Consider the following 27,841-nt stretch of genomic DNA (forward strand, 5'->3'; position numbering starts at 1 on the left):
TGAGAAAAGATGACGCTGGCATCATCCCTTCTCCCTGGGTCAGTACAGCCACACTCAGATCCCGTCCAATCCCAATAACCCCACACCTGCAGGACCCCCAACCTCAGCTGCCAGCAGCTGCCACAACCTCACTACTTGGTAGGCCAGGGGCTACTGGAATGCTTTACAGGCCCCTTCTCCTTTAATCCTCACACCCACCCTATGAGAGACCTCCTTCTGCTACTCCCACTGGACAGATGAGGACACCAAGGCTGGAAGGCCAGGCAGCTTGTCCAAGGCCATAAGGCCAGTGAGCGGTGGAGCTGGGGTCAGAACCCAGTTCTGTCCAAAGCCCCATCCTCTCTCTGCTTTGCCAGGCTGCGGGGGGTGGGGGTGGGGGTGAGGCGGAAGAAGGATCTGGAAGCCTCCTCTCTAGATGGCCCTCCCCACCAGCCCCCGGGGTCCAGGGCGCTACCTGCTCGGATGAGCTTGTCAGCCACCTCCCTGCGCACAGACTTGGTGAGGTTGAAGTAGTCGTCGTCCTCGTCGATGCTCTGGAGGAAGAGTGGGATGTGCTGGAAGACGATGGCGTGCTGGCACTCGCGCTGGCCCGCGACGCTCAGCTGCTGGTCCAGCCACTGGTCCTGCGCCTGCTTCAAGGCGGGGCACCGGGAGGCATCGTACCAGAACTGGGAGTTGAGCACGAGGCACAGGACACCCCCAACCCAGAAGCTGAAGTAGTCGTCCCCCCAGGTCCGCTGGAACTCTGCCACGGTCTCGGGTGTGGGGGCGTTGCCCAAGTCGTGGTTGCCACTGACGAGCACCAGCGGGATGTCGCTGTCCAGGCGGGCCAGCACCCGCTGCAAGTCCGCGGTCTGCTCCTTCCGCCAGGGCGTCCCTGCAAGAGTGAGGGTCACGTCTGAAACGGCCGTGGCGGTTCATGCATTTACTGACACAAGAGAGTACGATCTAGAAATACACGCAACCAGGTGCGTGAAACCGCAAATGGTATGTTAGAAGCAAATCAACAAGTGAGGTGGGACCTCTGGCCCGCTTCCCTCAGGGCGCTGTGGAAATTCAGAGTCTAAGTGGCTGTCTGCCCCAATGTTGCTGACTGGGAGATGATACAGAGTTATTCTAATATTAAATATTAGTAAGGCTTAATTTCTCTTATTCAGATGAAAAACAGTTGTGGCTTTTCTGTCCTCTCTCAATGGATCATCACGTGTGCCCCTATTGTGTGTGCACGCTTTGAAAGCTAGTCCCAAACCAACTGCTACTTAAAGTTATTCTTACCGTATGCGTGGCCTTGCAGACTGTGTAAGCACTTGTACCGGAAAAATTCTTACAGATCAACTGGCCCGTGCATTTGGCCAAACCCCGCTCCCCCATGCCCCATACAGGGGAAGAGGTACTTTATATCCTACTCATAGTGTGAAAAAGGGCACGGGCTCAATGTCTTTTTAAAAATTTTTTGACGTTCGTTTATTTTTGAGAGAGAGACAGAGTGCGTGCAGGGGCGGGGCAGAGAGAAAAGGGAGACACAGAATCTGAAGCAGGCTCCACACTGTGAGCTGTCAGTACAGAGCTGGATGTGGGGCTTGAACTCACAAACTGCGAGATAGGACCTGAGCCGAAGTTGAACACTTAGCCAACTGAGCCACCTGGGCACCCCTCGATGTCTTAAATATTAAGTGTGTTTCACTCCGTCCTACCCCAGGCACACAGGATTCAGTATGGAGATGATGATTTGGACAGAGAGTTGTCAAGTAAGTGGGAACCCTCCTTCACATTCCTGGTTTTCCCACTTCCTGTCATAATGTATTAATACTTTAAAGAACAGGATTTGAAATAACCGATGCCATTCTGGATCTGGTTTTGGTTGTTTTTGTTAGGTTTGGTTTTCTGAGCCCCTCTGTGCTAATTCATTCAACAAATATTTATTGAGTACTATGTGTAAGGCACCGATTTTGTTACCGGGGCAGGCCGTGAGCCAAAGAGACACGAATCTTTCCCTCCCAACAGGGGAGTCAGACAAGCGATCCAGCAGATGATAGGTGCACACCATCCGTATCACATGTTGTGAAGCGTTACTGAGAAAGGCAAAGTGGGTGAACGACAGAATTCCTGTACCACGTTCGTCCTGAGGAACACACTCAATACTATGCATAAGGAAAACGATAAGAGAAAACAGGAGCCAGCTTCCCCAGGGATGGCGAAAATGCACCTGAAAAACCTTGCCATGAGCAGACAAAAACTATACCCGACATTCTGTGCCCGTGATGAATTTAAAAGCAGGCAAAAGAATCTCTACAAAGTGACTGCAGCTAAGAAGGAGGACCAAATGCAGAGAGGAATTCAGGCTAGAGGGCCATAAAATAGGCAGGCGTGACGCAGGAATGGGAAGAAACAGACTCGGGAGAGAAATAGAGGCAAGAGAGAAAACCGTTTCAGAAGTTCCAACTACAAGAAATTAGCAGTACCAAGATTTCCTTTACAGCCGAATAGATGCCAGTTTTTCTCAGTCTCCCGTGTGAGCTTGGAAAGAATGTGCATTCTCTAACTGTGGAATATGGAGCTCCGCTCATTGCCACCAAACGTGGTCAAGGTGTGATTCGAATCTCTGGTGCCATTCATGACTCCTTGCTTTTGGCCTGCTGATCCGTGTCACTTTCAGAGACTTGGTTAAGTCTCCACTGTAACTGTCACCTGTTCTGTTTCTCCTTGTGACTATGCCAAGTTTGGTGTGCATTTAATTTTAGCGATGTTGTTGGGATGGGTAAGAGTTCAGAATTTCCCTATCTCACTGAAATAGCTTTATAATTCATTCTAATAAAATAAATAAAAAGTAAATAAAGAGGCAGATCTACACTGATGCAACAGAAAGATCATTAATATATTAAGTTAAAAAGGTAAACACATGGAGGAAAAAATCACATGTCAATTTTTAAAAGGCTAACACATATTCACATACGGTGGACGAAACTTCTCCAAAGACGTAAAGAAAACTATTAACTCTGGTTAAATCTGGGAAACAGAAGTAGGGAGGGAGGGAGACTTCCACATTCAGTTTAAAATCCTTTATACTACATTTTAAAAGTCCCTTCCTTCCTTCCTTCCTTCCTTCCTTCCTTCCTTCCTTCCTCCTTTCCCTTCATCCTCTCCTGCCTTCCTTCCTTCTTCCTTCCTCCCCTCCTCCTTTCCTCCCTTCTTTCCCTTCCTTCCTCCCTCCCCTCCCTCCCTCCCTTCCTTCCTCTCCTTCTTCCCTCCCCTTCCTTCTCTCTCTCCCTCCCTTCCTTCCTTCCTTCCTTCTTCCTTCCTTCTCCTTCCTTCATCCTTCCTGCCTGCCTGCCTGCCTTCCTTCCTTCCTTCCTCCCTCCCTCCCTCCCTCCCTTCCTTCCTTTTTCCAAGCTTACATATACTAGTTTCCATTTTTATTTAAAGAAAGAAAAGTGTTTTTTTGTTTTTTTTTTAAAGGTGATTTTAGTTCCAGGATCGTAAGGTTTAAAGAAGATCCAGGAGCTATATTTTGTCAGCTGCATCCCAGTCAGGCAGCTGCATTTTGAAGCAGTCCCAATTTCTGGGATGGGGGGAATTGGTTTGGGGAAGAGGTGAGCTGGCTGACTGCCACAGGAGGAGTTCTTCAGGGGAGAAGCAGGTCCTGCCTGGCACCAGGGACCAGGAAGGCCCTCCCCTGGTGGTGCTGGGCATTAGCTTACAACCAGTGTCTGCCTCCTCGCTCTTGTGGACTGGCCCTGGGGCTCCTGGTTTAAAGGGACTGACATTGCTTGTTTGGCTAAACCTGGACTGTGGACATCTGTGTTGACTATACATAACCCCCTCTGAGACCCCATTGTTCAGTTCTTTTCCTACCTCAACAAACAGGGAGGATGACTCCTTTATGATCTTGAACGTGATAAACCATTTCAAAGGAACTCCATAAACCAGCGCCAATCTTTCCTTAACCGGTTTCCTAAAAACCCCAAAGCCACCACGAATGTTCTCTTCTTTCCATTCATGCAGACTTGGGGATACTTATCTGGCACTTACTATATGCATCAGGCACTGTTTTAAGGGCTGTACTCACATTAATTTGGTTTGACAACCAGTGGGGGAGTCAGGATTTGAACTTGGGGCTCCAGCTCAGAGTGCTGCCTCTGATTACAGTATCTTGGTCACGAACTAAGATCCTAGCTTCCAGGGTGACTTCTCTCAGCCGTCCTGATCCATAGGACAAGGACTTTATAATGCACTGGGATGCAGAGTGTCTCCCATTCGTGATTTTCAAAAGGCATTTCATCATGACCCTTCACATACACAAATGACGTTTGATCAGCTAATGATCATACACAAAAAAAGCACCTAAAAGAAAGGGTTAGTCAAAAGGGGAAAAGGAGACCCTGCCTAGAAGCCATCTATAGTGAAGAGCTGTGAATTAGACACAGTAATAGGATGTTTGTTTCCAAACTTCGGAGGGATCCTGCTTTAGAGGAAACCACAAATAACCCCAATAAACTGTTAAAAAAACCCAAAAAAACAATAAACCCATCTTCCCTGGATCCCTTCAGTCAAATATGAGCCTCTCTCATGAAGCTTTTCCAGAACCTTCTATACTCCTCACGTGGAGGCACAGTATGAAGGTGGGGTCTAGGGCACTCGGTTTGGTCCTTGACTCTTGCCTTTCACAAGCCATGTGGCCTTGGGTGAGTCACTTGGTTCCTCTGAGCCTTGGTCTCATCGTGTATGAAATGAAGATGGTGACCTCCACACCTCAGAGGGCAAGCGTAAGGATTCGTACCAAGACCACGATTTTCAGAGTTTGTACAAACAGGGATGCAAAAGCACTGGCTGTCTTCCCTCTACCCCAACACCCGAATGTACTGAATTCTCCCTTTTTGACCGGTGACTCACTGTGTGCACACAGCAATCAATAAATCATTTCTGAAGGAAAGAAAACATTCCCCAGGGATAGAAAGAATTTTTAGGTAAGAATTTAGAAGCGATGGAGTAACTTCTCGATTACAAAAAGCCAACAAGCTTAAGGAAAACATTTGCATTATTTTCAACATGCTTTCTTCTGTGTGTACCAGAATGTCTTTAGGGTCAAGACATCAATAACCCCTTAGTATTATTAACATAGCTGCTAGTGTATCTTAAAAGAAGGTAGTACTTCCTAAAGAAGTCATATTATTAATAGCAAAGCCCAAAGCCAAACCTCACAAGCATCAGGAACAGAAAAAAATGTTACTCTGGCCAAGGACACCGAGTTTCCATGAGTTTCTTATGGATCAAGCAGGGCTGTGCACTTCACAGGAAGGATAGAAAGGGACGCAGGGAAAGGGAAGAAGAGACTTTGAAGAAGGAAGAAAAATCGCAAGAAATGACTGAGAAGAAAGAAGGAAATCTCCATTAAAATTTTAGGATTATTTGGGCACCTGGGCGGCTCAGTCGGTTAAGTGGCTGACTTCAACTCAGGTCATGATCTCGCGGTCCGTGAGTTTGAGTCCCGCATCGGGCTCTGTGCTGACAGCTCAGAGCCTGGAGCCTGCTTCACATTCTGTGTCTCCCTCTCTCTGCCCCTCCGCCATGCACACCGCTCTCTCTCTTTCTCTCAAAAGTAGAATTAAAAAAAAAAAACATTAAAAAAATGTTAGGATTATTTGTTCTAGTTCTGTGAAAAACGTTGCTATTTTGTTGGGGACTGCATCAAATCTGCAGATTGCTCTGAGTAGTATGGACGCTTTAACCATATTTGTTATTCCAAACCATGGGAATGGAGTATCTTTCCATTTGGTTGTGTGAGCGTCACAGAACTAGAACAAATAATCCTAAAATTTCTATAGAACCACCAAAGACCCTGAAGAGCCAAAGCAATCTTGAGAAATAACAGCAAAGCTGAAGGTATCACAACCCCAAAGTGAAGTTATATTACAAAGCTGCAGTAATCAACACAGTATGGAACTGGCACAAAAACGGACATACAGATTAATGGAACAGAATAGAAAGCCTAGAAATAAGCCCACACTTATATGGTCAATTAATCTATGACAAAGGAGCAAAGAATATCCAGTGGGAAAAAGACAGTCTCTTCTACACCAGGTGTTGGGAAAACTGGACAGCTACGTGCAAAAGAATGAAACTGGACCACTTAACACCAAATACAAAAATAAACCTCAAATGGATTAAACTAAATGTAAGACCTGAAACCAGAAAAATCCTGGAAGAGAGCAAAGGCAGTAATTTCTTTGACATTCATTGGCCATAGAAACATTTTTCTAGATATGTCTTCTGAGGCAAGGGACACAGAAAGCAAAATTAAACTATTGGGACCACATGAAAATAAAAAAAAACCTTTTGCACAGTGAAGGAAACCATCAATAAAACAAAAAGGCAACCTACTGAATGGGAGATAATAGCTGCAAATGATATATCTGATAAGGGGGTTAATGTCCAAATTATTCAACACCAAAAAACCCAGATAATCCAATTCAAAATGAGGAGAGGACCTGAAGAGACACTCTTCACAAGAAGACACACAGATGGCCAACACAGGAAAAGATGCTCAAGAGTACTCATCATCACAGAAATACAAACCAACCACAATGAAGCTTCCACTTTACATTTGTCAGAAAGGCTAAAATCAAAAGACAAGAAATAACAAGTATTGGCGAGGATGTGGAGAAAAGGGAATCCCCTTACGGCACTGGTGGGAATGCAAACTGGTGTGGCCATTGTGGAAAACGGGATGGAGGTTCTTCAAAAAACAGAGGTTCTTAAAAACAGAAATACTACCTGATCCAGTCATTGCGCTACTGGGTTTTTATTCAAAGCAAACAGAAACACTAATTCAAAAAGATATTCCGGAGAATTATTTCAATAACTAAGATATGAAAGCAATCATATGTATCAACTGACAAATGGACAAAGAAGATGTGGTATGTATATAAAAATGGAATATTAGCCATAAAAAACAACGAGATCTTGCCATTTGCAACAAGGTGGATGGAGCTGGAGAGTATTATGCTCAGTGAAATAAGTCAGAGAAAGACAAATACCATATGATTTCACCCATTTGTGGGATTCAGGAAAACAAGTGAACAAACAAAGGAAAAAGAAACAAACAAAAAACAAGATCCTTAAATATAAAGAACTGATGGTTGTGGGGGGAGGGGGCTGCAGGGCCGGGTGAAGGAGACGAAGGGACTGAGAGCACAGGTACCGCGATGAGCACCAAGGAACGCACAGAATTTTTGTATCATTATATTATACACTTGACACTGATATAACACGATGTCAATTATACTTGAAGAAAAAACAAAAAGAAGACAGGAGGAGGACTGTTCCAGACGAGTCTCCACGGCGGATGAGGGGCACCTGCTGAAAAGGGGGTACCGAGAGAACAGGGACCCCGATGTCAGCACACACCTGCTAACTGAGAACTCTGGATGGGACTGATGAGGGCAGCGTGGAAACCTGTGATGTGCTTAAAATACATTTTTAAAAAAATTTTTAAATGCAAGTAGTTAAAATAAAACCAGGAGGTAGAAAACATTATAAAGATAATTATAAAGTATTTATGTCATTCATTGCCTTTGAATTTTTTTAAGTTTACTTATTTATTTTGAGAGAGAGACAAAGAGAATCCCAAGCAGCCTCAGCACGGTCAGTGTGGAGCCTGACAGGGGGCTCGAACCCATAAACCATGAGATCATGACCTGAGCCAAAATCAAGAGTGGGACATGCACCAATTGAACCACCCAGGGGCCCCATTAACTTTGAATTTTTGATATGATGTGGCACCATGGAATGTGTAACTTTTACTGTCATTACTCATCAAGGCAGAGATCATTATCTTCTTTCTTTGCAAATAGCTTAAAATACACTGTCTGATAAAATCTCTTGGCAGACTTGGAAGAGAAGTAAATGTCCCTAACTAGATAAAGCACAGCTACAAAAAACCTGTAGCTAATGCCATGCTTAAACGTAAAAGACTGAACACTCTCCCCCCGACTGAGAACACAGCAAAGGTGTCTGGTCTTGCCATTTCTATACAACATCATGCTGGAAGTTCTGGCCAGGGCAGTAAAGCCACAAAAAAGAAATATTTTCTCTTTTCCAACAGACTGGAAAAGAGAAAATAAAACTGTCTATTTTCAGAAGACATGACTGTCTCTATAGAAAACTCCAAAGAATCTATTGTTAAAAAAAAGTTTCTAGATTAATAAGGGGGGGGGGATTAGCTTGGTTATTGGAATCAAGGTCAGTATACAAAAATTAATTATATATATACTAGCAATGAAGAATGAGAGGTACAAATAGAAATATTTGAAAGATATTTAGCGGGTAGAAACAATGGGAGTCCTTGTTGTATGAGTTACGAGAAGGAGAAGAAGGGCTTAAAAATAATTCCTGGCATTTCAGCAACTGGGAGGTCATATCATTTACTGATAGGAAAAAGACTGGGGAAGAAAAAGATTCAAGGTAAAAATCAAATGCTCTTTTTCAACATAAAACTTGAAGTACTAATATGGATACAGGCAACAAAAGGAAGAAAAAATGGACTTCATGACAATTTTTAAAACTCCTGTGCGTCATAAAGCGGGAGAAAATATTTGCCAATCATGTATCATATAAGGCATTAATATCCCGAATATAGACAGAACTTCTAAAATTCAACAGTGGATGAGGGCTCCACCTTCTGAAGGGAAAATAACACTGTGCTCTACTGAGAGCACATCTCTACCAGAAGTGCAGGTAGACACCACAAACCTTGAGTGCTTACCTGCTAACCACAAAACACCACGATAAACGTATTTTGTCTTCTCCTCTGGGGAGAAAGGAGAACAGAAGCTGCCTCAAAGCCCCAGAGGGTATAACCTGGCTACAGAAAAGAACAGAACAAGAAATGAACAGCCAACTTGTGTGTTTCTATTCCCCTTCAACCACCCCAAACCTGGCCAGCAAACGCAGTGATGGGAAAAATCCACCAGAAAACTACCGATGAAAACCATCCACCTCTGAGACCTTCAAAACGTTTCCTCTCCTCTGTGGAGGCTGTCTAAATAACAGATGCTGCGAAGAGATTTCAACGGTGTTATGAATCTATTTACTGTTTTAGTAAGACGACTTTCTTCTTTTTTTTCAACAAGCAAACCAATGTTCTCTGTAGCAAATCGACACGAAAGGGTGCTGCTTAAAGAAAATGAGACTTCTCTATTCCCTGGTCCCTGTAGGCACAAGAACTCAAACGAGAGCTGATGCTAATGTACTCAACCACTGTCAGGAAAATTTAAATTAAATAGCAGGACAACTTTAGCAAGCACAGAAACAGTACGATGATGAAATGGGCTATTCATTCGGCAGGATCTAGAGTGGACTTCCAGTTCAATACCAGCGGCGGTGAAAAGAACAAAATCAATATGGCGTTCGAATAAGCACACTCCGAGCAGTTACTTACAAACCAAATGATTTCCCCAGCCTAGGCCAGTGTAGGGGAGGCAGATGAACTAGTCTGTGATGGGCAAGCATTACCTGTCTTGAAAATGGCTGCTGTATGCGGTCAGATCCCTTCACACCTGCACAGTCTTGTTGGCCTGCCCCAGCTCTCAGGGGCTTGAATCTGCCTAGTATTTCACATGGCACCAAGGCTGGGCAGTGCAGTGAGCAGCAGTCTCCAGTAGCATTCTCTTGGTGAAGACACTTGGGAGATATAAATGAATTTGGTCTAATTTGGGATCGGCTGAATGCAGAAATTAACAAGACAGTGGGATATGCACAGAACACCCCCCCTCCTTCCTCCCTCCTCTCCCTAATCCCAGTGGTGGGTTCTTGGCTGAGCAACCCCAGAACCCTTCCTCTTCAGTCCTTCTCGCTTTCTGAGAAGGAAAGAAGGTTCAGCAACTTCTTCATCCAGCTGCAATCCAACTTCTCCACACACACACACACACACACACACACACACACTCACACACACATGCACACGCACATGCACACACGCACGCACGCACATGCACCATTCCTCTATCCCTAAAGTTTCTTTCCCTAACAGAGCTGTAGCAAACTTTAGGTAATTAAAGGCACAGCTTGCAGCGGACTCTGTGAAGCTGCATTGGGTAGCGGCATGTGCCTATTACAGGCTAAAATGCTTCCTCTCAAATTCTTATATGAAAATCCTAACCCCCAGTAACTGCATACAGTACACAGGCCCTTCCCAGGAGAGCTGACTCGCTGCCCTCTTCTTAAATTCCTCTTTACCTATCGTTCCTGCATCATAGAAAAGGCAAGAACACGTTTCTTCTGCTCTGGTTGTAGCTTACCTCTCGGAGGCCTGCGATAGCCCATGGGTGCCTCTTTGCAATCCGTTCTCACAGCCAGGTCATGAGCTTTCCCAGCCGGGTCACCAGCCCGTCAAACTGCTCACTTCACGGAATCGCAAACTACTCAAAGTTTCAGAGGCTTGGCCTTGTCTTCTTACTCCTCATCCCACCTGACCCTCACATCACCCTTGCGATGGTGCACCGGATGGATGTGGCATCCTACGCAAGAGGCACCTGCTGAAATCCCTGCCCGATACAAAACTTGCCTGTTTCAAAACTACTCCTGAAACAGGATGGTGTTATTTGCTTACCAGCTCAAGTGCCCCTGACGCTTTGCAAGAGCATGAAAAGTTTTGCATTTTACTCACCACCCGCTTCACCAGCTCTGAAATGACATGATTCTTGACAAACGTTTAATTTGAAGGGAGCTGTATTACTTCAAAGGTAAAGCATAAAGAGGCTTTTCTTTCTTTCTTTCCTTTTTTTTTTTTTTTTTTGGTACCATGCTATTTTGGGTTCACATAGCATCAATCCATTGTTCTATTCCCACGATTTAGAGATAAGTGAACCAGGACTTACTGTAGTCACAGTGGGGAGGGAATGGGGACCCACAGCCGAGCTGCATGGAGCCAGGGGCTCAGCTACGGAGGGCTGGCCTGGGAACTGGCTCGTCTCCGGGGGGTTCGTCGGATTCGGGGAGCGGGGAGACGGGCATTCTAAACCTCACTCTGTGACAAACCAGCTTTGCTCTTTTTTGGCAACAAGCAGTGATGAGTGTGCCCCCTTGCTATCATTAGTGAGTTTCTATATGCCAGGGCACCAAGGTCAGCACTTCCGACGTATTATTTCAACACGGCCACCATCCCGTCACCATGGCACCACTGCTTGCTTAACTGTGTGCTGCCTTAATTCATCCAGGTATAAAGCAGCAATCGAAACCTGCTATGTCTATGTTCAGTGAACGGAAAACAAAGTCAACAGCAGTCACGCAACACGTACACGTACAGGGCTAGGCGCCCGGGGCGGTGTGAAGGAGACAGACGCGGTCCCTTCTTCAGGGATGCACACACAAGGCTTCTGATGGCACTGGGGCAGGGAGAACACTTGCACTCGATGCTGGGGACCGTCTTCAAAGGACCATCAATGAACCACTGACCAAGTGACGACAAAGAGCGCACAACCCTCACAGCCTTTTGACAATTAACAACTTGACTCTTGGGTTCACGAGGTAGAGTTAGTACATCCAAAAGTGTGTCAAATAGAGGGACACTCCAGACTTATTGACATGTATCCAGGCCAGTCAAGCAGACAGGCGTTCCAGCCAGTGGTAACAAGGAGCACAGCATACAGCAGCAAATTCTTGGACCAAATGGTCAAATCTGCCAAAGACATCGGGGAAATCGCTGGAATCGTAGAGGAGATTCTGGATGTCAAAGCCATTTTTATTTAAGCCTTCCATTTGGGCGGAGTAATGTCATCTCCTCAATAAAGATGAGGCTCTATACTTTCTGAATTCCCCATAATTCTGTACTTAAAAACATTAAAATACAGTTGTATTAACTTGCAAACATTTGGTGTTTGGTAAATTATCCCCCTTGGAGCAGCCGGCAGTATTTTTTTTTTTAAAGGGGAAAGATTCTAGAATTATAAAAATCTGTAAACCTCTTAGAACAGTTTTCATTTCACAAATGCATTGTGTGCAAAAGTTTGTTCATAAACTGGCTGCTTGGAAAGCAACTAGGATTTGCCAAAGGAATAACACTGCAACTGGTGATTCGATCTCAGGTTACCTCACAATAACCTAGTTATTTCACAACACTGATGCGTGTACTCACGGAAGCACATGAGACCTACAACCACGCTTCTCTCCCCAGCTGCAATGTTTACCTTCCCAGCAACATATTTGAGATTTCTGTCAGTGTTGCCAGATTTTGTCTTTCCTTCTTTTCAAAAATGCTCTTACCAGTTAGCATAAGAACCTAACTATTATTTATGCCCATAGGTAACAATACTTACAAGGGAATTTAATATAATATAGAAGAAAATGTATTATGTGAACTAATGAGTACACTAAATGCATCTGATTAGAGGTTTGGTAAAGGTATAATTATGTGGTTATCTATACTTAGAAATATTATTTGTTACATTAACGGGAGGAAAATGTACTAAATTCATGGTTTTAGGGTAACATATCTCTGATATATGAAGAAGCAGGAGAAATAAAGATGAAGGGTCTTCAGGTTCTTCGGGTTGATTATATTCTTGGGGCCCCAAAGAAAGAGTGAGATGAGCCAAGGTCACAGGAGAATTAGACCAAGTGAAGCAAAGAACTCGCCTAGGACACTCAGACGCTCACTCTGTAAGAAGAAATCATACATGTGATGTCAGTTATCAGCCATGGCATTCTTACCGCGTGCTAAGCACCAGCCCTACTGCATCCTGAGGCACCTGCTACTGCACCAATACCGTGGTTACATGACCAGGTGACTGGGGCCCCTCCGCATGGTAACACTGTGCTAATGGGTAGAACCACATCAAATGATGTGAACTGAGGCCACGGGAAAAGAAATGTGGTCTTGCCGGTTCTATGATACAAGAAGGATTGGTAAAGGGGATAAGTTAGAGGACAAAGGGTCAGGTCTCCTGGGGAGGGGCCTGAGGGGTAAATGGATGGGACGTTCAGAACCTGGGAGCTCCGGAGCGCCTAAGGCATGAAGTGTGCCTGCCATCTTGTCTGCTGGCGTGCTCACTACCTCTGTGAACAAAGAAGGTGTCTGGGACTCCTCATTGCCATCCCCACCCTGCCTGCTGCCATCTCTGCACTGGAAGGAGGCCCCAGAAGGAGCCCTGGGGTGGGTGGGGGGCAACATGCACCCTCCGTTCTTTGGGGAAAACACGGTCTCATTTCCAAACCAGGGCTGCAGGAGTCCCACCATGCCTCCTAGTCCTAGTGTGCCCAAACCAAAGTGGGGAAGAAGTCCCAGGGGCGAGTGGAACACCTGGGACATACACTGGGGATGTTACAAGGTTAAGTGTTAGGGTATTCAGATTTTCCTAGACTTGAACACTACAAGCTCAGGAAAAAAAACTTAGGGGAAAGAACCCCACAAACTATACCTTTAGTCTGTTCTTTACCAATTTTTATATCTGATAAAGACGTGGAAGCAGAATTGTCTTGTCACTTTGCTGACGGTGAGGAATGCAGAAAACAATGTCTGGAGTAGCTGTGAAAGGCTGAGAGCAACAAAGCCTTGTTTTTATAAAACCTTTAAGCAGAAATGACTCAGAGAAAACACGAGAGTGATCGTGTTTGGTAAGACTGAGAGCTAAAAGCCATCTTCAAGTCCTAAGAGGCTTCCAGTTAAAGATGGCTGATTGGAAACACACATTTGGCTCTGTTCCTTGCCCACACCGTACCGCAAAGACAGTCTGCTCCCCGGGACAAAGAAGAGAGGAGAGAACAGCCACAGAAATGTGCAAACCGGAGAGCAGGGGAACAAGTGGACTTAGCTCACTCAGAAAGTCAAATAATCAGCTGAGGGGCGCCTGGGTGGCTCGGTCGGTCGGGCGTCCGACTTTGGCTCAGGTCATGATCTCCTGGTCTGTGAGTTCGGGCCCCGAGTTGGGCTCTGTGCTGACGGCTTAGAGCCTGGAACCTGCTTCTGATTCTGTGTCTCCCTCTCTCTGCCCCTCCCCCGCTCATGCTCTGTCTCTTTCTCTGTCAAAAATAAACATTAAAAAGTTTAAAAAAACCCATAATCAGCTGCAAGTGGGAATAGATAAGAAGCAACTGGCTTGGTACAACCCCTCTGTAGAACCCTCTGGAGGGATTTACCAAAGCTCAACCTCCATCGTCCCGATGACCCGGCCAATTCCACTCCCAGGACTGTCCCCAACAAAGGGAGTACACAGGTCTAATAAAAGACAGGAGTACGAAAATTCATAGCAGCATTATTCATAGGAGTCCCCAAACAGATATGACTCAGATAGCATCAGTAGTGGAATGGGCAGGTAAAGTGGATATAATCATGAGACAGATACTATACCGCAGTAACAAAGCACGAGGTGCCACTGCACGCGGTGACATGGATGGATCTCAGATATCACACACAGTACAAGAAGCCAGAAAGAGTACAAAGTGTACAATCCCATTGTTATAAATTTCAAGAACAGGCAACACCAACTGATAGTGACAGAAAGGTTATCGACAGAGAAGAAGCACAAGGGAGCTTTCTGGCAGGTGGCAAAGGTTCGCTCTCTTGATGTGAGTGGTGATTGAAGGTGAATGTGCACCCTAGAGCTCTTCACTTCAGATTAACAGCATCTTACTTTTTTAATATTAAACCTAAATTTTATTTTATTTTTTTAACCAAGCTAAATTTCCTTTATTGTGAATATTTGCATCATGTGTAATATACTCAACTATTTTAAAATCGTGGAGAAATAAATGCCCCAAAATATTTTCAGAATGATATGTCAGACAAAACAACAGTTACAGTTACAAAACAACAGTTAGACAACTGTCTGCACAGGTTTAAACCTCAATTTTAAAAAGAAGTAAAGAAAGTGAATGAAAGGGGAAAAAATCTGATTTGTATTATAGATAACCCAAAGGCCTAAGAATGTGTGGGGACAGGTATCCTCAAAAATGGGAGTAAAAGGGAGCTAAAATGGAAAGATGTACTGAAATTCCTGGGAGCTGGACCACTGCCCTTTGTACTTTGGTAGATGGGGGCTTTAGTTTTTGTAAAGAGTAGATAGGGATTCTGAGAGCCAGCAGGTACGGTGGGGGATGGGGGTACCATAGTGAAGACAGGAAGATTAAAATAAAAGGTTTTACCCTAATTTTGTGAGCACAGCCTTTTTCCTCCATGTGCCTTCAGAATGAGAGCAGCCAGGTGGCGCCCCCCCCCCCCCCGAAAGAGGCAAGGAAAATCTGTCATGAGGCAGGCCTCTGAGAGCCAGAGAGAAAAGACCTACAAACACTGGTTTTAGGGAAGATGGGGAGGGGACTTCACTGCCCTGTGGTTAAGAGGACACGAGCCCCCCACCCCAAAAATGTCTAATCCGGTCTGCATTGTTGTGTGGTTGTGTGTGTGTGTGTGTGTGTGTGTGTGTGTGTATGTGTCTGATGTACTCAAACAGGGATCATTATACACAACCAATATGAAAGACATACCCAAACAATCAAAACGGGGGGAAAGGGACTATTTGGAGAAGGAAAAATACTATCATCAATACTCTCAGCAAGGAAAAGAAGACAGAGCATCCATTAAACAATTACAGAAGTAATGACCAAAAAAGCTCTTGAAAATTAAAAGTATGGTAGCAGAAATGAAAATCTCAGCAAAAGGCTTAAACGATAAAGTTGAAGAAATATCTCAGTAAGTAGAATAAACGAGGAAATAGGATAAAAAGGAGACAGTATCTGAGGGCCAGTATAGGGAGTTCAGCATCTAAAAAAAACACACGAGTACCAGAGAATATAGAGAACAAAATCACTGAGGGAAAATAATCACTGAAATAATTCGACAATATTTCAGAACTGAAGGTCATAGACTTAATTTTTTTTTAATGTTTATTTTTTGAGAGAGAGACAGAGACAGTGTGAGCAGGGGAGGGGCAGAGAGGGAGACAAAGAATCCAAAAAGCTCCAGGCTCTGATCTGTCAGCACAAAGCCCAACAAAGGGCTCGAACTCACAACCCATAAGATCATGACCTGAGCCAAAGTCTGATGCTTAACCGACTGAGCCACCCAGGCGCCCCCGTCATAGACTTTAAATAAATAGATAAAGCAGACTCATGCCATGGTATATTACACTGTTATTTCAGAACCCTGAATAGAGAGGGAAGATCCTACATGTTTCCACTTTCATATAAAGGATCAAGAATCAGAATGGAGTTGAAAATCTGAAAATCCATACTGGATGGGCAAAGGCAAGGAAGCTGAGCTTTGAAAATCTCAGAGAAAAATGACTCCTTACTTAACATTCTATACCCAGCTGAACTACCACAATCTCAATCTAATGTGAGGCTAGAATGAAGATGTTTCCAATATAAATTCTTCTCCAGAAGCTACAAGAGAATGTCATCCATCTGAAAAGGAAAGAAACAGGATCCAACAGGAAGGAGGTGAAGGCAGTCAGTTCCTCAAATGGGGATGGAAAACTCAAGACAATAGGTGTCAGTAGGCTTACAGTAATCAGGCAGGAAACAAAGAACTTTCTCCTAGACAAAGCTCAAGAAGCTAAAGCTGACAGAATGCCCCAAAATTTTAAATTTATTGACAGGAAATCTATGCACTTATGCTTTTGGAAGGAGAAAATGAGATTGAATTAGCACATTTACAAGATGAAGATGCCGTATTTAAAAAAACTTTTTTTAACGTTTATTTATTATTGAGAGACAGAGAGAGACAGAGCATGAGCATGGGAGGGACACAGAGAGGGGGAAACACAGAATCTGAAGCAGGCTCCAGGCTCTGAGCTGTCAGCACAGGGCCCGACGCAGGGCTTGAACTCACAAACCGCGAGATCATGACCTGAGCCGAAGTCAGACGCTTAACCGACTGAGTCACTCAGGCGCCCCGTGAAGACATTGTATTTTAAAACCACAAAAATACTCTACCAGAAAAAAACTCAAGGCATACAAACATGGCTCAGTTGTGAATAATGTTTAAGATAATGTATACGAAGATGAACTATTATAAATATCAATATAACTAAAATCAAAATTTAATGAAAATGTAGATTCAACAAATAATAATGAGTGGATCCAGAAATAACAATATAAGCAAGTTATTCACAAGTATGGAAGTGATTATCTACATCATTAGCTGAAATCACTGATGGCGGCTGCTGCATGGAGGAAGCCACGGCCAGGTGAGGAGTCATGAGCTGCCCCTTCTCACAACAGTCTCTGTGTAATAACTTGACTCATTAATCTATATGCCTATATAATGTTGGCAAAAATAGAAAACCAAATCAAAGAAGTAAGACCTTAAATCATCACGCTGTTTGGGTTACCATAAAACAGTAATTCCATATCCTATATAAACTATTACCTAATAATTTTTGTAATTAAAAAAATCACTTTCCTGTCGCCATACATATTTAAATGTCTAAGATATAGCTCGACTCTTCTGAGCGGCTATAGGTTTCCCACTAGACCCCTCATCGGAGCAGATGAGAAGGGGAGTGGGGGCTGAACACAGGGGATCCCAAACCATGGCGTGAACCCCACGAAGACCACTAAGCAAGTGCCAGCCTCAAAGCGGAGATTGGCCAGGGCCAGAGACTAAAGGGCTCTTCTGTCCTGCCTCATGTCAACTGCTCTCCCACACCTAGCACCGACTTCAGACACCAGGCAATGTAGGAAGATGGCAGGACAGGAAATGGCGTGAGCCTTGCCACCAGGCAGAGACGAGGTGGGGAATGCTGTCCAGAGGGTCAACTGGAAAGACTCGGGTCACTGCCGTCACAAGTACACAGGAGTCTGGAGGATCCTGGGTGCAACTCCTTTTCAAGGGCCTGAGAATCTGCCCCTCTGGTGCACTCTACCGAATGATTATGAATTTTCCCTTTCCGTCCCTTGGGCAAAGAGATAAAATAAGGCTATGACTATAAAGCAATTTGCACCAACACCCAGGTGCCCCTTTCCCAAAGATGAATTACACATGGTGCAACAACATGTATAATTATGCTGCCTGCTTTGTAGGATTGTTACGAAGATTAAGTGAGTTCATCTTTGCAAAGCACTTAGAACAATGCCTGGCACATAGCAAGCCCTCCATAAATTTTAGTTATCTTAATAAAATAAAGGAAGAGAATGTGGTGTGTTGGCAAAGGCACAGTGGAAAGTCTCTCCCTACCCAGAAGTTATGCACATGTGCTGATGAAATGTTCCTACAAGAGACTTAAAGGGGGCTGCCCCCACAGGTGCCCCGGTGAGGAACCCCGGTGGTGGAAGACAGGTAGGCCTGGGTGTCATTATGGGCCAGAGTTTTGGTCCCAGGGCAGGTTTAGGTGATCACTCTGGCCCCAGGGCAGGTATAAATGGTCAGACCACCTGCCACCTGAGACACAAGACGCTCTGGGCCCCCGGAGCCTGACTGAGCTCGCTGCCAACGTTCTGGCTTTGCCACAGTGAGCTGGGCACATGGGGGGCGGGTCTCCCTTATGTCTAGGGTGGCTTGGACCTTCAGAAAGCCAACCCCGATGCCAGCAATCATCTGAAACCTGGGTGCACCACAACCAAATACCACTTAGCACTATCCACAGATGAGAGAAGGTTTAAATATCTTTAGATTTTAGCTCTCAGTGTCTGGAAACTTCTAGCTATTGTATTTAAAAGCAAGTGAATTCTAACCCAGAGAGAAGACTCCAAAGAAAAGAGGGGAGCGACTTAGACTTAGTGGTCTTCCCACTGGCTTAACAAATATCTATTAAACACCAACTGTGTACCAGCCACTGTACTGGGCACTAAAAGAGCTGAGATGAAAACAAAGCAAACAAAACTCCCTGCCCTCGTGGAACTTACGCACCGGTGGAGAAAGCCTCAGTACACTTAGTAAAGTACAGTGTGTTGGATGCTACATGGCACTGAACGCTGTGGAGAAAAATACAGTAGGAAGGTGCTGGGAAGAGCAGATAGGGATGGAAGGAGCTGCAATTTTAGAATCAGAGACCGTCTCAGTGAAAAGGTGACACACCAGCAAAGGTTTGAGCATGCCTGGATAGCAAGTACCTGGAGCACAGGCAGGAGCTCGGATGTGGGAAGAAGGGAGAGCAGGGAGAGGGAACAGTTTCCAGGAAGAGGAACAGTCTATGTGAGAGCAGAATGTCAAAGGGACACAGGCCAGTGAGGAACCGAACGACAGTCAGGATGGCCGGAGGCCACAGCACTCTGGGAAAGTGACAGGAGATGTGGCAGGAAGGGTCAGGTCCAGCAGAGCCTGTGGCCCACCACAGGGACCTGTCTGGATTCTAAGAGCAATGGGCAGGCCCTGAAGGGTTTTGAGCAGGTTTCAGACAACCTCACTGGCTGCAAGGCTTTTACTGCCCACAACTCTTTCGAAGAAGGAAAAGTAAACAGGCGGGGTCTGGGGAGTTTGCCCTGGCCTTACCAAAGACTTCTACTAACCATGTAGGGCTGCAGGGGCCAGAGGGGCCAGCTGAGCCCTGAGAAGAAAAGGGACAGTGGAGCTGTGCAGCAAAGGGGCTCCAGACCACCAGAACAGTGGCCAGATATGGAGCAGCAGAAGGGGACGGCTGGCAGGAACGCCCGCTCTGTCTTCGTGGTGGTCACCCTTAGTACCAGGGGGCACCTGCCTCAAGACTGAAGGATCTGCTCATCTTTCAAAATATAAAAGTTGCCGGCATCTTGTTCTACCGCGGAAAAGTCATCATGACAAAAGAGGGACTGATGCTCACCATTCTGAGGCAGGTAGAAGGCCCGTTGGCAGATGTAGCAGGATCTGCATGATTCTTCCTTTAGAAAGGGCTAGCAATCCAAGGCTCACACCACGACAGCCATGACACGATACAAACATCCACCAACAAAGGAGGGCGCTGGTTGGGGGCTGGTTCTTTAAGCCATGGATAAGGAAGGGCAGCCTTCCTTTATAAGTAATTTTCTATAAAGAGCAAGATGTAGAATTAAAAGCAGGAGTAGAGGAATGTGCAAGGCAAAGGCTGTGCTCGCTCTCAGTCACAACAGCCGCAGACCAGGCTCACTGCCACATGGCCCTCTGCAGCCCCTTTGTCCCCAGGCCCACGACCTCCTCCACACAAGAGAGGAACACAAGGCTGACTGGTAATCGCACCATGCTCTAAGAGACCAGTGTCGAGAAGCCTGGGCATCCTCACACCTCAAGGCACGACAGAGAGAAATACAGAGGGATCCTGAAGTTCCTGCCAATGTTTCATTAGCCATGGGCCTTCAGACCGGACGCCCATGCACAAAGCCGTTCTAAGACTCACAGGCTTTCTGTCCTCGGACAGGCAAGTTATCTGCAGAGAAACCGTTAGGCTAGAGTCTCTGTAAGGCAGCAACGATTTCTGTGCTGGGAACAGCCATTTGCAAACTCTACAAGCACTGCAGGCTTTTTAACAGTAACGACGCAATCACATGCAGCTTCATACACACATGGAGGAAGAAAATGAAAGGTCAAAGGCAAGGGCTTGGGACTGGAAGAACACAGGGTATCAGTTCTTTAGTCTTCTTTATAACACAGAATTGGCTATGGCCGGCAAATGACTCCTTAAATGACGCATTTGACTTTAGAGGAAATGATGTCTTTTGAAGGAAATAAGCGAAATAATTTTTTTCTAAAAATTAAAAAGAATCGCTGCTCTGATGGGTTATCCCATTTGTGGCATACATTACTTGACAGAGTAGAATAAATTATTTTTCAGGCCTTGAAACGCAAGGCCTGTCTCCAAATATACTTGAGTGCTAGACCCGGCCATGGAAGAAATCCCAGTAACCCCTCCCTCCCCCCAGCGCCCACAGACATGCGTCGCAGTTGCTGGGAAGTCAGCTTGGCGCCCCGTGTGTCTCAGGGCCCCCGATTCAGGTGTGCATGAGTCACTCCATGTGGATGGAGGCCGGGTGGACACAGGGCTGGGAGGGCAAGAGGAGGAATGTGGGGGCTAAACAGAAGACATGACTTCCACACCGTTGTCTTGATAAATCTGCACTTGAGGTCAGCACCCCAGTGTCTGCTGGGCAGGAGGAAATCAAGGCACACACGATGGGCCAGGGAGACAGGAACCAATCACGTGAGCCATAAGATGAGGAAGACACTGGACGTTTAGAAAGAGAACAAACACGGCTGGAGTCAAGGGGAGATCAACAAAAAGGGGAAGACACTTTGGTATGGGACGCCACAGAACACATTTACGCAATCTTCTTAAAATTCAGAGACAGATCCTGAAGCATGTCTACCTAGAAGATGTCTCTGTCGTAAGGCGTGTGAAATAATATTGAAAATGTTTTTACTTAAGGGGCCCTATCCGTGTCTCACTTCGGCGCCTATTTAAAAAATACGAAAGATGGTGTGCGCTTAATGAAGGGACATTATGCAGCCATTCACCATGATGCTTGTAATAACAGAGAGACTTATTTACGTTACGTGAAAACTCACGGCACAGAACACTGCAAATAATGTGTGAACTCGGCTATGCAAAAAACAAATTCTTTTTTTAAAGATTAGGAAGGAAATATGCCAAAAATGTTAATAGTTATTGCCTCTGGGTAGTATAAAATTATGAGTAATGTTTCTCATTATTCTTCTTTCCTAATTTCTCTCAATTGAGCATCTATTACTTTTACAATCACACAAAAAAGACACACGCACTATTAAAAAGCATGTTGGGGGGATGAAATGTGTCCGAATATTTTAGTTCATAAAGGCATAGAAGCTGAGGACCTGAATATAGATGATGACTGTTTCTTTATTCTGAAATAAGAGTGCTGGGATTTTCAGGAATAATAAAGGGCAAAGTATCTTACCTACTTAAACAGCAGAAGATTAGACAAATGATTTAGAATCCAAGAGTATGCACTAACTGCTGGCTAAATGCTTATTAAGCAGGCTCCCATCCAAGGCCCCCGTGCGAAAAATTACCAACCCGCTCAGAGAATGAAAGTCACCTTATTAGACCCCAAAGATAAAATCACCCCAAATTACTGTTGCAATATCGTTAGCAAACTGTTTTTGCCAATACATGCTTCACGGAGCAGCTGAGCTGTGGCAGGCTAAAAGTCACTGGGCCCGCCCCCTTCCCCTCCCCAGTAGGAAAAGGTCAGAGAAAGAGATGGGCTGTAATCAGTGCAGGAAGCAGTGCCTCACTGTGGAAGGGAGAGGGCTCTGGGGGCGGGGGGGGGGGGGGGAAGAGGAGGTTGGGTATGAGTCTTAGTTCTGCCCCTTACTGGGCTGCACAACCTTAGGCAAGTCGTTCATTCTTTCTGAGATTCCATTTCCATTCGCAAAATAAGGATAACAATGTCTGCCTCACCAGAATGGTCATGAGAATAAGAAAATGGGTGTGTAGGATATGAGGATGGACACTGGCCCACACTGGACAAGGGATGAATGAATGAAAAAATAATCACGGCAAGTGTCTCCTGCTTGTCCATTAATACCAAAATACTTGTGCAGATACATGCTGGGTTGACGGGTGGGGTAGACCGCTACTGGTGCGTTGACCTAACTCCCATTTTTCTTCCCTTTTTCTCTCGTTTGCCTCCAGTACAGAGATTAGAGAAGCTATACACATGGTTTCCGGGCTCCTTTCTAGGTAGAAGTGGCAAAGTGACAAAATGACACAAGAATAAAGTGGCTGGGGGGATCCCAGGACACTTTTGCTTTCTTGATGACAGGGTCAAGTGTCGGTGGTACTGCCTCCCTACCTTCCTTCTTCTCTTAAACATGGAGGGGATGGCTGGGCTGCAGCAGCCATCTTGCAACCATGAGGAAAGTCACAAGAACATGGCCAAGACACTGACTGTGACAGTGTTAAGCAACTTCATACCAGCAGCTGCCTACTTTTAGACTTGTTATTTTTAATTTTTTTAAACATTTTTTTTTTTGAGAGAGAGGGCATGAGCAGAGGAGGAGCAGAGAGAGAGGGAGACACAGATCAGAAGCAGGCTCCAAGCTCTGAGCTGTCAGCACAGAACCTGACGTGGGGCTTGAACTCACGTGCTGTGAGAACATGACCTGAGCCAACGTCAAACACTTAACCAACTGAGTCATCCAGGAGCCCCAAACTTGTTACTGTGTAAGAAAAAATAAGCCTTACTTTAAACCACTTTTTCTTAAAACCTGCAGCCAAATGAATTCTTAAAGAATCAGTGTGATCATGTCTGGTCCCTGCTCTCAGGGAGCTTACCATCTACTAATGATAAGGACAATAAAGGGGACTCACACACAAAGGCAACATTAGAATGTATTATCAGTGTTATGAAGAAGGGAGTACGTGAAACTCTGTCCTCTGTAGATAACAGGATTTTGAGCCAGTGGAGAAGGTCAGGGGTGAAGGGGACTGAAGGAGAGGATTCTCAGCAGAGTGAACAGCAGACACTCAGCCCCATGGCAGGAAATGAAGTGCAAAGCATGCGGATGTTAAACAGGACAGTGGGCTGGTGCAGAGAGCACAGACAAGTACAGCACAAGATGAGGCCATGGGAGGTGGGCAGGGCCAGGCCTCTGTGGACCTTGTATTTCTTTTAAGTAGATAGAGTTTTCCCCCTACGAGCAAGGGGAAGCGAGGTGAGTGAGTCTGGCAAAGAGGGGACACGTTCAGACTGAATTTTGATGGTTTTCTGACAGCCACCTGTGGGCATGGGGTGGCATGTGAGAGAAAGAGACTGAAAATACATACCTGTGGCATACTGTAGACACAGAACCCTTTCTCCCGTCTCCCTTGCCCACAGAAACCTAATCTTCTTCAGGGCAGCCCTGCGCTGTGCCCCGGCAAAGGACTCTAATTGGCCCATGCCAATAAGCACTTTCTTCTTCCCCATTCCCGTTTTCTAAGATTCCCTGGGGTCCAGCAATGGCCATGTGGCCCTGATCTGACTGAGGGGATGGGGGCCAGGTGGGGGTGGAGGTGTGCCCAGAGGGTGCCGTCCTAGGGCAGTATTTGCTTTCCTGGTAGGAGCCGAACCCTATGTGGCCAATGCAGCCAAGTTGAGACCACAGGAAACAAGCCGGAAAATGGAAGCCAGCATACTAAGGATGACGGGACCTGCGATGCCGAGGGCCCTGCTAGGCTGCTGGACTGCAGAACTGTTTGTTTATGCTGCCTACACCTGGGTGGCTGTTTCCTGCAGCCGAACACTTTCCTGAGTGATGTACCTGATAGCAAAAGAGAAAAAAAGGCTGGGCGCCTGGGTGGCTCATTCGGTTGAGCATCCGACTGCGGCTCAGGTCATGATCTCACAGCTTGTGGGTTCGAGGCCCGTGTCAGATTCTGCGCTGACAGCTCGGAGCCTGGAGCCTGCCTCGGATTCTGCCTCCCTCTCTCTCTGCCCCTCCCCTGCTTGCACGCTCTCTCTCTCTACAATAAATGATTAATAAAAAAAAAGAGAGAAATGGCTAAGGGTCCACACCGATTTAACATGCTTGGTAAGTTGATTTGTTGGTGTAAAATGCCAGCATGGTGCCCGGTAACATTCCTGTTTCTAAACCGGGAAAAGTGCCTGACGCAGGAATGTACGGGGACCCCATCATGACAAAGCACAACTGGCTGGATGACACTTAACAATAAAGTGGGCAGCACAGCAGACAGGGTAAATCATCAGGAAGAACTGTTCTGCCCCGTGGATGACACCAGAGACTTTCGGTTAGTTTTATACCCAAAAAATGAGCAGAAAAAAAACAAATCCCCTTAGGGTGTCTTTTTTTGTAGAATAAGTGAATCGAGACAGACCTGCTTATGGGGAGCTGCGGAGAAGCGTGCGGGAACGGAGAGAGACGGCAATCATTACGAGTGGTAAAGGGACCTGCACTCGCTGTGGGTAAGGTTGAACACAAGAAGCTCAATTTAGAGCAGTTTTTCAACTGGGCATGATTATCTGCTTCCCCTCGCTAGGGGGAAAAGTTAGTCAGCCACTATCGATCTGTTTGCACAAGCCACTAGAAAAATTCACTACCGCAAAGCTGGTCAGGCATGTGAATTTCTATGGGACAGAAAACACTGAATGGACAGATAAGACAACGGCTGGGAGTCTATGGGAGGGTTCGGTTAACCGTGCCACGGCTTACAACTTCTAGCGTGTAATGCTGATCGCTGTATGTGTGCTTTCGTTGTGTCTACGGTCAATGAAAGTCAGCAGTATGTAAGACATGACAAAACAGAGACAGTCTTAGAAACACAGGAATAGAGAAATACATATAGGTGATAATACCTGCAGGAAAAAAATACTTTATACTGTAGACAAGTCTTTCAAAACATTACAAAACGTGCAATCACTGCACCCATCACAAACTTCTGCCTAAAGGAACATACTGTCCATAAAAGCAAATGGCTGAACAGGTGGCTTGCTAGGTTAGAAGTCACACAGTGACATGCCTCATTTCGGGCCGTGCTAACAAAAGGGTCCTAGTCGGGTGACTAACACACGACAGAAATTTACTCCTCACGGTTCTGGAGAAAGGAAGTGCAAGACCAGGGTGCCGGCACAGCCGGGTTCTGGTGAGGCCCTCCTTTGGGTCACAGATGGCCCTGCATGGTGGTGAGAGGGGCCAGGGAACTCTCTGGGATCCCTTTTATAAAGTGCTAATCCCACTGGCTTCCCAAACGGGATCTAACCACTTCCCAAAGGCCCCACCTCCTAATACCATTCCAGTGGGGGTTAGGACTTCAAAATTCACTTTCAAAATTTAAAACTCATTCATGACCAAAATTCAAAATATAAATTATGCAGGGGACACAAACATCCAGCCACAGCATGACAAAGACGCAGGCAAGTCAAGCATGTTAAATGATCTTGGGATTTTAAATTCTCAGACATGATTAGGAAGGGAGAAAATTCTTAACTGAAGAAAATAAAGGAATTATAAATATTCCAAGATGATAAAACATTTTTTCCCATATCTATTTAAGGCCGGCAGTCATAACTTATTTCACTAATTGAAAACACATAAAATATACCCCCCTGAAAGATTTACTGCTGAATATTTAACACCTTCCTCCAAACTACCATAGCACTTTACCTGTTCCTTTCTTAGGGCTGTTAATTATCACTTATTGAGTGGCACAGGGTATGTGCCAGGAATTGTATAAAACACCTGAAACCAGGGAAGGGGCCTTAGATGCTTAGATGGAGAAACTCATGTTCAAGAGTAGTTAAGAACACTGCCCAATAACTCCTTCTCAGAATTATTGTAATATTGTCAGGGAAACCATGTTGGGGGTCCCCATGACCGGCCCCAGGTTTGATAACTCTATGAGGGCTCACGGGACAGAACTCTGCACACAGTCATGCTCACGGCTGTGATTTATCACAGCAAAGGATACAGAGCAAATCAGCAGATGGGGAAAGGATGCAGAAAATCAGGCACCAGCTTCCAAGAGTCCTCTCCCAGGGGAGGCACAGAGGACGCACTCAACTCTTCCAGCAGTGAGCTGTGACAACACGTATGACATGATGTCTATCAAGGAAACGCCTTGGAGACCCCGTGTCAGGTATTTTATTGGAGGCTGATCACGTAGACAGCCTCTGCCTAGCACACACAACATTCCGGACTCACAGAACAGAAGGGGATATTCCACATAAACCACATGGTCTGTACAATTCAGGCACAGTGAGGTCCTCGTCAGTTCTGGGAATGGTGGGGACCTCCCCCTGAAATCCAGGTTCCCAGATGCCAGCCAACTGTGTGGAAAGGCCTTTCTAAGGGAGTCTCAGACCTGCCATGCTAACTCTTGTCTGCATAGATAATCATTAAATGGGGCAGGGCAAGTGGCAATCACAAGTAGGAAAAAATAAAATAAAATTGGATCCCTATTCCAACATGCACTCAAGTCAATTCCAAATGAAGTAAAACAAACACCAAAATATAAGGACCTTTTTAAGCTTTCTGAATAAAATACAGTAGAATATCTCAATGACTTCAGGGTAAGGAATGATTTCCTTTTTTTTTTAAATTTTTGTTTATTTTTTATTATTTTTTAATGTTTATTATTTATGTTTTGAGACAGAGAAAGAGAGAAAGAGACAGAGTGCAAGCATGGGAGGGGCAGAGAGGGAGATAGAAAACCCAAACCAGGCTCCAGGCTCTAAGCTGTCAGCGCAGAGCCCGACACGGGGCTCACACCCACAAACTGTGAGATCATGACCTGAGCCAAAGTTGGATGCTTAACTGAAATAAGCCACCGAGGCGCCCCTGGTTTTTTTGTTGCTGTTGTTTAAATGTTGAAACATCCCAAACTTTAAAAACGTGGAGCCCAATACCTAATCCTCAGAAGGGTCTGAAGACTCACTGATAATGAGAAATGCCTTTTGAGGCAACTCAACAAAGAATACCGAATCGGAAATCAAAAGGAAGCTTCCTAGGGTCACCAAGCTGGTAGACCGCAGGCCAGAACCCAAGGTCTGACTGAGTGTTTCGCGCTCCACAGCTCTGCCCTGAAGATAAAGGCTTCTCATAAACCACTGGTTCCAGTATAGGAGCTCGAACACAGCAGAAGCACAGGAGTACTGCAGAGGTTCAAGTTTCCTGAAAAGGCTCGTTCTCTAAGAAAACCCTAGTGAAAGAGTGTCGTGGGCTGGAGCTGGAGTTTGGTGAGGAGCGTCCTGCAGGTCTTAGAGGACCCACCCGACGTCAGGGTACAACACAGATGAGCATCGCTGCTCGGGTTCGATGGGGCTGCCGTGCTCGAGGAGAAACTCTCATGTCACCGATCAGCCCGCCACACACGCGGCCAAGCCCAGCTCAGTCCTGACAGCTCTTGCTGGATTCTCCCTGACTGCCTTCCGTTCAACCACAATTGGGTTCAGATAAGTGGGGAGAAGTCCATTTTGTCAGTATCGA

At 45.5% G+C, this 27,841-nt stretch overlaps 1 protein-coding gene across 1 annotated transcript in view; it reads right to left on the minus strand.

The window, feature by feature from the left end:
• Positions 1-27,841, minus strand: part of CPPED1 (calcineurin like phosphoesterase domain containing 1) — a 108,005-nt gene that overhangs the window by 38,996 nt on the left and 41,168 nt on the right. Inside the window, exon 3 of the mRNA XM_015067249.3 lies at positions 455-877. Coding sequence (XP_014922735.2) covers positions 455-877 — 423 coding nt within the window. The remainder of the gene's footprint in view (positions 1-454; positions 878-27,841) is intronic.

Source organism: Acinonyx jubatus, chromosome E3 (genome assembly GCF_027475565.1).
Source record: "Acinonyx jubatus isolate Ajub_Pintada_27869175 chromosome E3, VMU_Ajub_asm_v1.0, whole genome shotgun sequence".
In the NCBI taxonomy this organism is placed as follows: Eukaryota; Metazoa; Chordata; class Mammalia; order Carnivora; family Felidae; genus Acinonyx; species Acinonyx jubatus.